General features: G+C 42.0%; 1 protein-coding gene across 2 annotated transcripts in view; it reads right to left on the bottom strand.

Annotated features, from left to right (window-relative positions):
• The window catches only part of Gnal (G protein subunit alpha L), a 139,043-nt gene that overhangs the window by 34,169 nt on the left and 91,056 nt on the right, over positions 1-13,818 (bottom strand). For both annotated transcript variants that reach the window (XM_021214247.1, XM_029546903.1), the window contains exon 5: positions 3,282-3,379. In XM_021214247.1, coding sequence (XP_021069906.1) covers positions 3,282-3,379 — 98 coding nt within the window. The remainder of the gene's footprint in view (positions 1-3,281; positions 3,380-13,818) is intronic.

The following is a 13,818-nucleotide window of genomic DNA, read 5'->3' as shown; positions in this document are numbered from 1 at the left end:
GACTTTCTACTGTGAGTTCAGAGTAGGCTCCTCCTATACTAAAAAAAAAAAAAAAAAAAAGAGCAGATTATAAACAAGTGTGCTGTGTTTGACAGCAGCTGCCTCACAGGTTCAGTGTTTACCTTGTCTCTTTTTAAAAATAAAATATTTTTTTTGTGTGTATGTATATGAATCTCTTTGTATGTGTATGTGTGGGTGTCTGCTGAGGCCAACAGAGGGCGTTGGATCCCCTGGTTCTGTAGTTACAGGTGGCTGTGAGGAACTGTACTCCTGTGTTCCGGAAGAGCAGGAGGTTTTCCTAACCTCTGAGCAATCCTCCAGTCCTTACTTTTTCTCTTCATTGCATCACATCTCTTTTTGCACGTGACTTAATCTTGAGTTGTTTTATTCACCAAAGTCCTAGGAACAGTAGGCTGGTGAATATTTACATGTCTCTATCTATCTCCCTGCTGACCTGGGTGCAATCCAGGTCGGCATAAGCATGTATGCTCTATGATGCTTGTGTAGTAATGGAACTGTCTAATGACACATGTTTCAGAGCATGTCCGTGTCATCAGCAATACTTGACTCTGTTACATACAAGATTGATGAAGACTACTTTCCCACAGTGATGCCCAACTGAGACGTGGGCACATGAATAGGAACAGGACTCATTCCCTGGAGAAGGTCAAAGCCTCATGAGTGGACAAACTGCACAACACCACTGTCACATTCCACTGCCCATGTGATGCATCTATGTGCTTTCTTTTATGAAGCAACAGTAATGGGAGATGGTCAGAGCTTAACTTTTTCTAGGATTTTTCTTAGCAACTTAAAACACTCTAGATTCTCTATTCTCTCAGTGCCAGAACCTGACAAAGGTATTGAGCCAACACGATCCTCACATGTTAAGATAAATAACATGGTACAGGGGGAGTTATGAGGAGTCAGGTTCACAAGTCTCCAAGGTAGCGGCTTCCCGTGACTTGGCCAGGTTTGAGGATAAGAAAGTTGGGCTTTATTTCTAACTAGCCTGAAAGGGAGTCTTCTGTCTGAGGCCAAGGAGCCTTGTTCATGAGGGATGTTCTATTCAGGGCTCTCTGAGGTATTCGAGGACAGAAGGGAAGAAAACCAGAAATCTCTCCTTATGGTTACTTGTTACTGGGAAACCATGATTCCGGATGCCCCAGTCTACCTCTTTGGGCCTTAGGGTATCAGTCACATGCTAGCAAGAATGACACTTACCAAGAGTTCATACGGGAGACACTATTCTGCGGGCTTTGGGTGTCTAACTTATTTGTCCTATCACAGCTCCATAGGACTTAGATGCCACTGCTTTTTTTTCCCCCACTGAAATACTTTGTCTCAAGTCTCATGCAGCAGGTGGTGGCAGAGATATTACATATTCTGATTCTTGGTCTGCCCACAGCCAAACTGTGTCACTTTAAAAAAAACCAAACAAACCCAAAACAATTTATTTTTACACAGTGTGCGTGAAGTTAAATCATTAGCTCCCCATTTCACTGACTCAAGGGTAAGGGTTTCCATTTTTGTTGTTTAAGAAATTAAATTCTTCAACTGACAGCGAGTGTCAACACTGTGTCTACTAGGACACTGACACAGGTTGACAAAGCATACACTACACTCCAACTTCCCGTGCAAACATATGTGAATTTCATTGTGATCAAGAGCTACACTAGAGATCCCAGCTGCTGGCAATTTCTGCTTTATTATGTAGGTTAATAAAAGTTATATAACACAGGCAGACCTCAGACTCACGAGCTTCCTGCCTCAACTATGCAATAAGCATAAAGATTACCACATACTTTAAGAGTCAGGCCTTGATCATGATTCTGAAAATAATTATTTTATTTTTCTTCATACAACAACAGCTTTATTGTGAGTTTGACCTTCACAGAGAAAGTTTCAGTGCACTTAGAATTAACTCTTTAAACGATGACACTATAGAGCTATGTTATTCCAAACCCCAGAAGGCATTTAAACAGGTAACTGATGTCATCATTGGTCGCGGTATGAATAGCAGTATAGTTGAAACTGGGCCACAGGCTAGCATGTATCTATTGCTCCTGTATCTCAGGGGACAAAGGGGGTCTTAACACAGGGATTGTTAATTTGCAGTTTTTACTTTGCAAGGGAATCAACCAATGTTGTCCTATTACTTGAGAACCATCACTGAAGGAACTCACACCACACTCATTTATCCCCCAAAGCTCCAGAGAAGACAGTTTAAGCCTCGACACAAAGCAAACTACCAGGAATCTATGGGTGAGAGCCAACACTGGTGTGTATTTGATCTCAGACAATAAAAAAACATCATTTCCCTGGAACACAAATTCATCCCACAGGAAACAGCAAGATAACAAAAGTCATTGTTGAAGCTCTGTAGCTACAGTGCAGTTATATGACCAACCAGTATGTGGTCAACTCTCACTTCTGGGTTATAATCATTCTGCTTTCTTTTTCACTATCAGCCAATCAGAACACACTAAAGTCACTGCTGGTTCAAATCTGGAACCATTCCAAAACAGCAGAAAAAGGAGTAAGAAACTGCCCGAGACCAATGTAAGCTTCATTCTGCTGAACTCCAAAATGCAGCAGGGAAACAATAGGAAACAAACTTTTTAAATTTTTAATTAGATGTGTGTATGCATATCTCTGTGCACGCCAGTGAAGGTGCCCAAGGAGGCCAGCAGAGGGCACCAGATCCCCTGGAGCTGGAGTTATGGGTGGTTGTGAGCTGAGTGCTGGGAACTGAACTCAGGTCCTCTGGAAAACCATCCAGTGCTTTTTAGGTAGCAAGCCGTCTCTCCAGTCCTACACATGTTGATATTAAAAAAATTGATTTGGAGAGGCTTGCTTCAAAATTAAAATACAATAGTGAATATTTGGGTACATTATAATTAGTAAATATGTCTTTAACCCTGCAGAAAGGGGGAAAAAAAAAAGAAAAGAACTTAAGGGGACAAAGTGAAACCTACTCTGCTTCGCTCATGAAACAATGTTACTGAACACATCTCCATCAGTGAAACAATGTTACCAATGTTACCAAACACATCTCCTTCAGCGAAACAATGTTATCAAAACCAGCTCCTTCAGTGAAACAACATTACTGAATACACCTTCAGGGAAACAATGTTGTCAAAACCACCTCTTTAGAAAGTTAACTTCTGAAATCAAAGTTACTCTTGATTCCTGCTTTTAGGAAACCACTGAGCTATAGGGCGGGCACAGCCAAGAATGCAATCAGGCTTCAGAGAGACCTGGCCTGGGAAGCAACTTACTATTGTGCACAGTCGATCAGCTGGTACTCGTTGGATCTCTCAAAGCAGGCCTTCACTCCCTCATCGTCCCACAGCTTCTTCACATGGTCAAAGAACTCCTAAGGTTGGAAAGAGTGAGAAGAAAACACAGGTCAGGACATTTTACAAAGAAATGGTAAGTCAGAAGTTGTGAGGAAGGTAGGAATTCTTTTGGTGTGGAAGCCCAAGCTCTATGCTGTCATGTGTATCCATGATTCAACATGATGCCTTGGCTCTCACCATTCATGCAATCTACAGAACCTCCTTACTCTTCACAAAGCTCACCAGAATGAAAACTAGGAGTCAAAAATCAATGACAGTCATCAATCACAAAACAACAACCCAATTGTGAGGTTCTTGGCATTCAGTACTTTTGAGAGCTAAGCAATCACCCCAGCAATGGAGGATATGGATAGTCTCAGGTCCATCTTAACAGATGTCTTTTGGCTTTTGAGGTGAGGAGAGATTAGAATGGAGGGCTGGAGAGATGGCTCAGGGGTTAAGAGCACTTTCTGTTCTTGATGAGGCCTCCAGGTTTGATTCTCAGCATTCAAATGGTGGTTCACAACCATCTGTAGGTCTAGCCCAAGGGGATCCAATGCCCTCTTGTGGCCTCCTTGGGCACCAGAAACACATATGGTTCACATGAGGCAAAATGCTCAGACACATAAAATATAAATGTAATAAAAATAAAATGGAACATACCAAGAAGATGGGTTAAATTGGCTCATTAACATAAAAAGGAAATCTGTTATAGAGTCTCAGGTAGTCCAGGCTGGCCTCAAATCTCTGATTCTCCTGCTTCACTCTTCACTTCTATGCTCGCTCAGTGATGGACAGTTTACTATGAGGGTTTTAGTGTGTGTGTGTGTGTGTGTGTGTGTGTGTGTTTAAAGCAAACCATCAAACCATAAGTTCAATATGAACTGTGAGTTTTGGTTCACCCAAGAGCTGTAAGGTCACCATGCTCACCCATTATAGCAGTAGGGCCCTCTGAAAGAACTTTCCTTATACTAAGTCATGTCACTAGCTCCGAGGTACTTGATTCCTCCCCAGGTAACAGACTTAATGTAAAACAGAGTTGAGTATAGGAACCATTGATGCTATACCATGTTTTATAAAAGTCAACATAGTTTCCACTGGTGGCTTAAACGGTGCCTAGGATGGGTCTAAATCTGGTTAATAAGCACAAAGAGCAGTGGACTCTATCTGGTTTCTTGGGTTAGGAAAGGTCAACACAAACTAAGGAGAAAAACAGTAATAGCTTCAGACTTCTATCTATGGGGAAGCTCTCTCAAGCCTTTCTGGCTCATGTCAGAGCCAGGAGAACAACTTGCCCCATATCCCATGTAGCAGAGTGATGTGGTGTTCACAGCAATTGGTCACCTGTGTGACCCCACACAGGTTGGACCCTGAACTAACTTGGGAGAAGGCTAGAGACCAGAGACAGGAAGAGATTAGACTCTCAGGAGACCAGGCCCTGGAAAGCTTGTCACAGGGACTGGGTCTAGGGCAAGTGCGGAGGCACTGTGGTGCTCTGCAGAACCCTCTGGCAGGTGGCAGGGGAGGAGTACATGTCCAGATTGGAACACATTGCTATTTAGTCACTGACAGCAAGAGGGGTGCTTGCTGGATGGGGCAGGAGAAAGACAGGATCATGGGGTGCTTGTATCACTCTGAAGATCCCTGTGGGATCTACTGGGTTCCTCCCTGCATCAATGTCTACGTCCCAGCTTTTCCAGCTCCATTAAGGATTCCATTCAGAAGTGGAAGGCTGAGAAGAAATGTGACTGGGTGACATTTCTTATTTATTTTTGTATTATTGAATGAGAAGCATCTTGAGACCTTTGTATGCTTAAGCAACTGGAAATGCATGGATACTCTGACTCTTTTCAAGGGGCTGAGCTGCACCCGTGTGCAGACATCTGAGGCTGACATTGGGGGTCTTCCTTGATTTATCTCAAGCTTATTTATTGAGGCAGGGCTTTTCAAAGGAATCTAGAGCTCACTGAAAAGGATACTCTATGTGACTAGCTTTCTCCACCCTGGAACCCTGTCCTCTACCTTCTGATTGTCGCTGTGACAGCAGAGCTGCCGTACCCTGCTGGCATTTCTGTAGGTGCTGGGCATGGAAAATCAGATCCTCACCCTTGCCCAGCAAGCACTTTGTATGGCGAGCCATCTCCCTAGAAACTTGAATTTTAAGTAAACTTTAAAGTTAAAAAAAGGGGGGGGGTTAAGTACCTAACCACTTTCCGTTGTTTTCACAGCCATATTCTTCCATAGTATATTAGAAAATAGCTTGAAATTCTCAGACAATAACCAGATTTTGTTCCTGCTATTGGATTCTTTGTAAGTCTTTTAAAAAAGGAAAACAAACAGATGATGAGGATCATAAAAATATAATTTCTATGCTAATGTACTCAAATCACTTTTGGGTTATATGCACTTGGGACATATTTTTCATTTCGAAATGCAAATTGGAAGCATCTCTCTAATTTCTTGAGATGTGGGATTATCAACCAGCCCTTGCACTCTGTAGGGCATGGCTGCTCAGCTCTTACTGGTGGCAGCAGTCCCCAGCCAGCCCTGATCCTGGGGGCTTGTTGAACTTGTCACTGGGTAGTGAGAAAAATATTGCTCCTTATGCTTAGGGCATGATATTTTTTCAAAGATGACATGGAGAAAATACCTCTAATGTTAGCATCAGGAGCCCCCCCTGAAAAACCAGGTTATTTATGTCTGTTATATATTTTTAATCTTACAGACCCTGACTTGAAGACAATGATGACACTCCCTCCTCTTTTTGAGACAAGATCTCATGTAGCCCAGGGTAGCCTTAACTTTGCTATGTAGCAGGGGGTTGATTTTGAACTTGTGCTTCTCAGTCCTCTTGCTGGGAATACAAGAGGGCACACCATGCCTAGTTTATGCAGTGCTGAAGACTGAGTGCCAGGCTTCATGCAGGCTGGGAAAGCACTCTATCAACTGAGCTGCATCCTCCAACCCCTTTCTAGGGGGTTGTATAATATTAATAACATGTAAGAACTGTGCAAATAGTTGTGACATTGCATCCTTAGGGAATAAAGACAGGAAGAAGGTTTGCCCATGTTTAGAACCATTGCAGATGCCCCCCCAAATATTTATGATTCTTGATTGGTTGGCATCTTAGGTAAAGGCTCTACCAATATAGAGAGTCAACTGTAAGTCTAAAATTCTACATAGGATCAGCTTCCAGACACTATGCGAGGAAAACCCCACTAAACCAACCATTTGAACCACTGGGCTGTCTCAAACTCTTTTTTTTTCCCCTTGTTTTTTTTCAAGACTGGGTTTCTCTGTATAGCCCTGGCTGTCCTGGAACTCACTTTGTAGACCAGGCTGGCCTCGAACTCAGAAATCTGCCTGCCTCTGCCTCCCAAGTGCTGGGATTAAAGGCATGTGCCACCATTGCCCGGCTCCTGTCTCAAACTCTTACCTTCACTAGCATGAGTATGAATACCAAAGACAGCATCAAAAATTGCACAGTAAGAGGAGGTCACACCCCACACTCAGTGGATGCCTCTGTGCTCCACACAACATTCTGGGGGTGGGGTGGGGGCTTGGATACTAGGTCTTTTCTGTGTCTCAAATAATCCATGGAATGGGTGATTCTGGATTTCTGATGTAGAGTGAGAACCACTGAGAATACTTCATTATCTTCACATCAACCTGACTGGAAAAGGGCCAAGCCTGCACTCAGAGCATGCTCTGAGTCCACCTAGCTTCTCTCTCTCTGACCCACAGCAGCTCTTGGATCCAGGAAAGCAGTGAGGTCATGGGAGAGAGCATGTACACACCTGATTTTGCCTGTAGGACTTAGCCTACTAAGTCCTACTATTATTCTCAATATAATTTAAAAACAATTTTTGAGGCATGTTTTACATGCCATAAACTTTACCTTCCTATACCACCATGCCACCAACAACAGGTAGGAACACACTACCATATAAGAAGATATGATATTCACCCTTCTTATGGGTCCAATACCTACCATTACCCCAGGGACAAATGACTGCTTACTCTGTCACTGTGCTATTGCCTTTTCTAGAAAAAAATTATACACATGAAATCATATACTCTTTCAGCTTCTTTCTCACTTAGCACAATGCATTTTAGATTATTTCACTTTCTAATGCATATTACCAATGTGTTTCAGTGGCTTTATTTTTGTTTTATTTTTTGCTTGTGACTGACTGAATCCAGGCCTTCCATATGCTAAGCAATTGGTCTACTACAGAGCTATATCCTTCATCTTTGTTCTTTTAAATTGCTGAGTTCTAGCCGATTGCATGGTAAATGCACTAAATTTTGTTCATTCACTTACCAATTGCTACATGTTTGGTTGTTTCTAAATGATGATGATGATGACGATGACGATCATTATTATTAATGTCTGTGTATGTGTATGTGTGTGTGTGTGTGAGAGAGAGAGAGAGGGGGGGGATAGGCATGAGCATACTGTGGTGGTCTATGCAGAAGTCAGAGGACAACTTCTAGGGACTAGATCTCTTCCTTCACTGTCAATTTTGGGGAGTCAAACTCATTATTGGGCTTGCGTGGCAAGTGCTTTTACCCATTGACCATTGTCTGGGCCATGTTTCCAGCTTTGAACAAATAAAATGAGTGCTGTATTGTTTTTTATATGGCCTTTGGTTTTGCTGGATTACATAGTGAATGGGTGTATAGCTGTTAAAAACTGCCAGTTTCCTTTGCATTGTGGTTATATACCATGGTTCTACCTTCTAGGGGCAGGGGCAAGGGCAGGGAGCTTTGGTTCCAACCATGACCTGGCACTTCTGTCATCTTTATGTCCACACCAGACTGTCTTGATCATTGTGGATTTCTAGTAGCCTTAAGATGAGTTTCCTTCTTTCTTTCCTTTTTGGTTCTGAAGTTGAATCCATAGTTTCTGTCATGCGAAGTCTAACAGTAGCTTCATTTCCAGTTTCCAAATTATGAAGCTTAAGTTCTCTATTTTTTTTCATGCTACAACATTTTTAGAACATTATTAGGGTTATTCTAAGGTCTCTTAAGTTTCACATAACACTTCAGGATTGTCTTGCTAGTGTTTTTATTGATGTTACATAGAGTCTTTAGGTCACTAGTGGAAGAATGGCAACTTAATCACGGGTCTTCTATGAACATCATATGCCAACTATGAATTGTTTCATAGGGTTTTATAGTTTCCAGTATTCACATATTTTGCATCCTTTGTTAAATGTCTTCCCATGTAAACTTTGTTGCTTATTTTGAATTTATATATATATATATATATATATATATATATAGTGTATCTTTCACTTTCTTGGTTAAACACCCCTTCCCTGCTCGGCTCAGGATCTCTCTCTCTCTCTCTCTCTCTCTCTCTCTCTCTCTCTCTCTCTCTCACACACACACACACACACACACACACACACACACACACACATATATATATGCTATTGTAAATGAGATTCCCCAATTTCTTCCTTAGTGTGCTTACTATTTGCATATAGGAAGTCTGCTAATTTTTGTATCTTATTGTTATTGTTATGCTGAATATATTTATCAGCTATATGAAGTTTTGGGCAGAGTCCTTAGGATTTATAGAATCATTTTATCTGCAAATAAGGACACTTGGACTTCTTCCTCTTCTATTTATAACTTCTCTATCTCCTTCATTTGTCTTATTTTTGTAGCTAATATTTCAAGTTTTGTTTTTGTTTTTTTCTTGGTTTCACTACATAGCCCTGGCAACCACTATGTAGCTCAGCCACTATGTAGTTCTGTCATCTTTATGTCCACACCAGACTGTCTTGATCATTGTGGATTTCTAGTAGCCTTGAACTCACAGAGAACTGCCTGCCTCTGCCTCTGTCCCCCCAAATGCTGGGATTAAAAGCATGTGCTTCTGTGTAGCTGGCCTATGATTTCAAGTGTTATATTGAATAGGAGTGAGGAGAGTTGGGTGTCCTCATCTTGTAGATTTCAATGGAAATGGTCTGCATTTCCCCCTTGCATTTAGCAAGGTATTGGCTATGGGATTGCTGTATATTGCCTTTATTATGCTGAGATATGTCCGCTGTATTCCTGGAGTCTTTAGATCTTTTATTAAGAAGGGATGTTGGATTCTCGTCAAGAGGCTTTTCTGCATTCAATGAGATGGTTGTGTGGTCCTAGAGTCTATTTTTTATTTATGTTGAACCATCTCTGCATCTCTGAGATGGACCCAAGTTGATTATGGTGGATCATCTTGACATGTGTTCTTAGATTCTGTTTGCGAGTATTTTACTGAGAGGTGTTTGTTTGTTTGTTTGTTTGTTTTGTCTATGTTCATCAGAGCTATTGCCTTATAATTATCTTTTTGTGTTGGTTTTCTGTCTGGTTTTAGTATTAAGTTAGTACTGGCTTTATAAATAGAATTTAAAATATTCCTTCAATTTCTATTTTATGGAGTGCTTTGAGGAGAAATATTGGCATTAATTCTTAGATGGTTTGGTAGAATTCTTCACTGAATATATCTGATTTGTTTCAGTTGGGCTATTTTTAGATATCATTTCTATCTCATTGGACATTATGAGTCCATTTAAATTATTTACTTTATCTTAATTTAGCTTTGGTAGATCATACATGTCTCAAAATTTATCCATTTCCTTTATAGTTTCCAGCTTGGTATGATACATATTTTGAAACTGTGTCCTTACGATTTTTAGAATTCCCCAAGAGTCTGTTGTGATATCCCCCCCACAACTCCCCCTCCCTGTTCTTCACTAATGTTATTTGTTTGGGTTCTCTATCTCTAAAACCTTGTCAAATATTTCATTTTTGAACATTCTGAGCAGCATACAAATTGGTATCTATTTTAATTTTATCTATTACACACTTGCTATTTTTACCTACTAGTTTATAAGGTTATAACTGGGACAGAATGGGAATTTTATGTAGATTGGAAACCCAGGACGACTGAGCCATGGGATCTCTATAGGTACTCTGTCAACCTTCATGTTTTCCGTGCTTTTATAGTGTGTGTTTGTGTGTGTGTGCATATATATGTGGAGGTCAGAGATTATAGTTATTTTTAAAGATACATAGAATTCCAGCTCTTATTTCCAAATTTTATCTCACCTAACAATTGTGTTAAGCACAGAAGTTTAATAATGATATCTGTGGCCCATAGTGGAGAATTAATTAAATATACTCATCAGTGATGGGAACGTAAATTTCCCTAATTACCCCTCCCCCCACAAAAATAATTTTTATGCTTTTGAGAATTTTCCCCATACTCCTACTCCTAAACCTAAGAGACTCCATAAACCCCAGCTTCTGAGAAAATCGCAAGCGTGGCATGCCTTCAGCACAGAAACTTATTTGTGTGGGATTAGAAATAAAATAATTAAATATTTTCACTGGGAAAAAGAGACTCCAAGAATCACGACTTTAAGCCTTTGCTCTCAGACAATGCACTGTTACTTGACAAGAATTATCCTCGGGGGGGGGGGGAATCAAGCTCGAATTATGTAATTATTCTTGTCCTTGGCTTTCTGAGTCACTCAAGCTTTTCTGTCTACTCGGGCAGCACAGAGAGAGGAGATCGCTTCTTTGGAAGATTCAAGCTGAATTTAAAGCAGACATCTGAAGGAAGGTCCACTGCATTCCAACTGACAAGGATGGTAGAACTTTTTTTTTTTTTTTTTGGTTTTTCGAGACAGGGTTTCTCTATATAGCCCTGGCTGTTCTGGAACTCACTTTGTAGACCAGGCCACGCCCAGCTGGATGGTAGAACTTGATACACATTTCTTTGGAAAAACTGTAGTGTGAAACATGCTAAGAGTTCTAATAAGGCCCATCAGATAATAACCATGGTGGCTGTACTTGGAGTTTAGAATCTGAGTCCTTGGGCTCAAACCCAGATGGGTGGATTCTTAGCTCTGACCACTGAAACTCAGTTTCCCTCAACTGTCCCAGGGAATAGCTCAGTGGGTACAGTATTTCTGGGCTAAGGGTGGAACCATAGCCAGGACTGAATAGTACAAAGGTCAAAGGTCAAGGCCTGGAGGTCTTGAGTATGTGGGATGAGAGGCAGGAATAAATAAGGGAGTCTGGTTGCCAGGCTCTAGAAGGCTGGAGAGGGTGGGGCTGGCCAAGAGGTTGGTCAACAGATTCTACTACTTATTCACCCTTCTCTCAGTCTACCGAATCCACTTAGTAATTATTTATCAGCGTCCTGGAATGGTACAACCTGGGGTGGCATGGCAGGCAAACAAGGAAGTTTGCTTGACAAAGAAGCTGGCTTTTCTATAAATCACCATGAAGGCCACCGGAGAGACTCCCTGGGTGTTGGTTCAGTAGTTGCTTCTTGGCCTTCTCTTATCTGACTCGCCAGCACACACCACGGCTGATCGCTCTCTGCTCCAAAGAGCACTGTCTTCTTGGGTTTATAAGGATGTTGCCATTACCCTTGCTTGGCATCTTTTGCTGAGTTCCTCTGTTCCAAGTCTCTGAAACCTGGACGTTCTCAGGGCCCATTCTGCTGTCTGAGCCCAATCTTTTCCTTTATAATCTTTTCTATTCTGTGCCTTCAATTCTATGGATATTCTATTAAATATAGATTTTTTTTCACTCCATCTTAGACTTTCCCGTTATCCCGGATAACCAATTGGCCTCACTGCTTGAATTCTAACCAGAGCTCAGTAAGTCCTAAGTGGTCTTCTTAGTTTTCCTTCACAACCTGTTATATCTGAGATATTTTTCTTCAGTGGTATAGCCAGCGGTAAGTTGCCCACGCTCCAATAAACAGCAGCACATTGAGTAAACTCAATGGGTCATAAAATAAAAGATGTAAGAATCAGAGGGGATTTGTTGGGAAGAATAAAATGTTCAGAGGAAGTGGAGGGAGATACAAGAGGGTAATGCATAAATACAACGCGTATACTGTGTCAAAGGGTGAATTTAAAAAGTTTTTAAAAAAGTGTTCTAACTACAGTCAGAAGTTCCTATAGCTCTCCATGGATCTTTCCCCTCTCTGACATATTCTCTGTGCTCAACTCATCCCCTGCTTTGTTTATACATCATAAGGAACACAGTGGCCAAAGTGTCTAGAACTAATTCATGAACTCTTACTGGGAATGGATGGAACCTCAAGAGTTCTGCTGAAGCAGTTTCCAACCTCTGCCTCAAGCACTCAGGTAGAGAGAGAAAGGATAGGATCAGAAGGCAGCCAGTGTCTGAGGAACACTTGGTGAGGTGAACTCCAAAAGAGATGACCTCTCAAAGTCATGTGGGTTGGGCTTCTGATGGGATTCTCAGAGCCGAGTCTAGGAGAGATTACCATGGAAGGAGCATTTGACTTAGTGTTGAAGGTAGAGACTGGGTACATTTGGGGCAAGGTCCTATGGAGGACTCAACCTATAATGCCAAATGAATACACCAGGAAGAGAAAGAGAGAAAAAATAATAAAAACAGTGGGGCATTCCAGAACACCTGGATTTGGAAGAAGAGAAGAGGTAGAAGATACAAGCATGAAGGTTGAAATCAATGTGCTATTAAAAGGTGGAGTCGGGTTGGTGGCCACTTTGGACACTCTCTGGAAGAGTACATCTCTCCTGTTCCTTCCTCCCCTCCCCCACCTCTGCTTCCTGGCTGCTAGGCAGGGAACAGCTTTGTTTTGCTGTACCTCCTTGTCACCAAGATGTTCCACCTCGCTGCAGGTCTTGCTCTAGTTACATTTTGTCGACTTGACACAAGCTGGGGTCATCTGGGGAGAGGGAACCTCTATGGAAAACATGCCTCTTATCAGCTTAGCCTGTAGGCAAGTCCGTGGGGGGGGGCATTTTCTTGATTAATGATACATGCGGGAGGACCCAGCCAACTGGGGCAGTGACACCCCTGGACAGGTTAGTTCCAGGTTGTATAACAAAGCAAGCTGAACAAGCCACAGAGACTAAGCTAGCAAGCACCTTTGCTTCGTGGTTCCTGCCTCTCCTTCTGCACACCTCCTTCCCTGACTTTTCTCAGTGATGGACTGTGACCGAGACATGTAAGCCAAAACACAACTTTCTTCCTCAAGTCGCTGTTCCTCGAGGTAGTTATCACAGCAAGAGAAGGTGACTAGGACAGACCTGTGGTGATGCATCCAGCTAACCATGGGCTGAAATGTCTGAAACTGTGAGTCCCAAGGAACCTTTCTTCCTTCCCCACATCCTGAAGCACTGTCTTAGTTTGGATTCAATTGCTGTGAAGAGACACCATGGCCAAGGTAAACATTTAATCGGCACTGGCTTAGAGTCTCAGAGGTTCAGTCCATTATCATCAGTGTGCAGCAGACATGGTGCTGGAGGAGCCAAGAGTGTTTTGCATCTTGATGCAAAGGCAGCCAGGAGGAGACTGTCTTCTTCAGGCAACCAGGAGAATGGTTTATTTTGCAATGGGTGGAGCTTGAGCCTAGAACCTCAGAGCCCACCCCCACAGTGACACACTTCCTCCAAGGCCACATCTCCCA

Source organism: Mus pahari, chromosome 15 (genome assembly GCF_900095145.1).
Source record: "Mus pahari chromosome 15, PAHARI_EIJ_v1.1, whole genome shotgun sequence".
NCBI lineage: Eukaryota > Metazoa > Chordata > Mammalia > Rodentia > Muridae > Mus > Mus pahari.
This window is presented reverse-complemented; position numbering and strand designations above follow the sequence as displayed.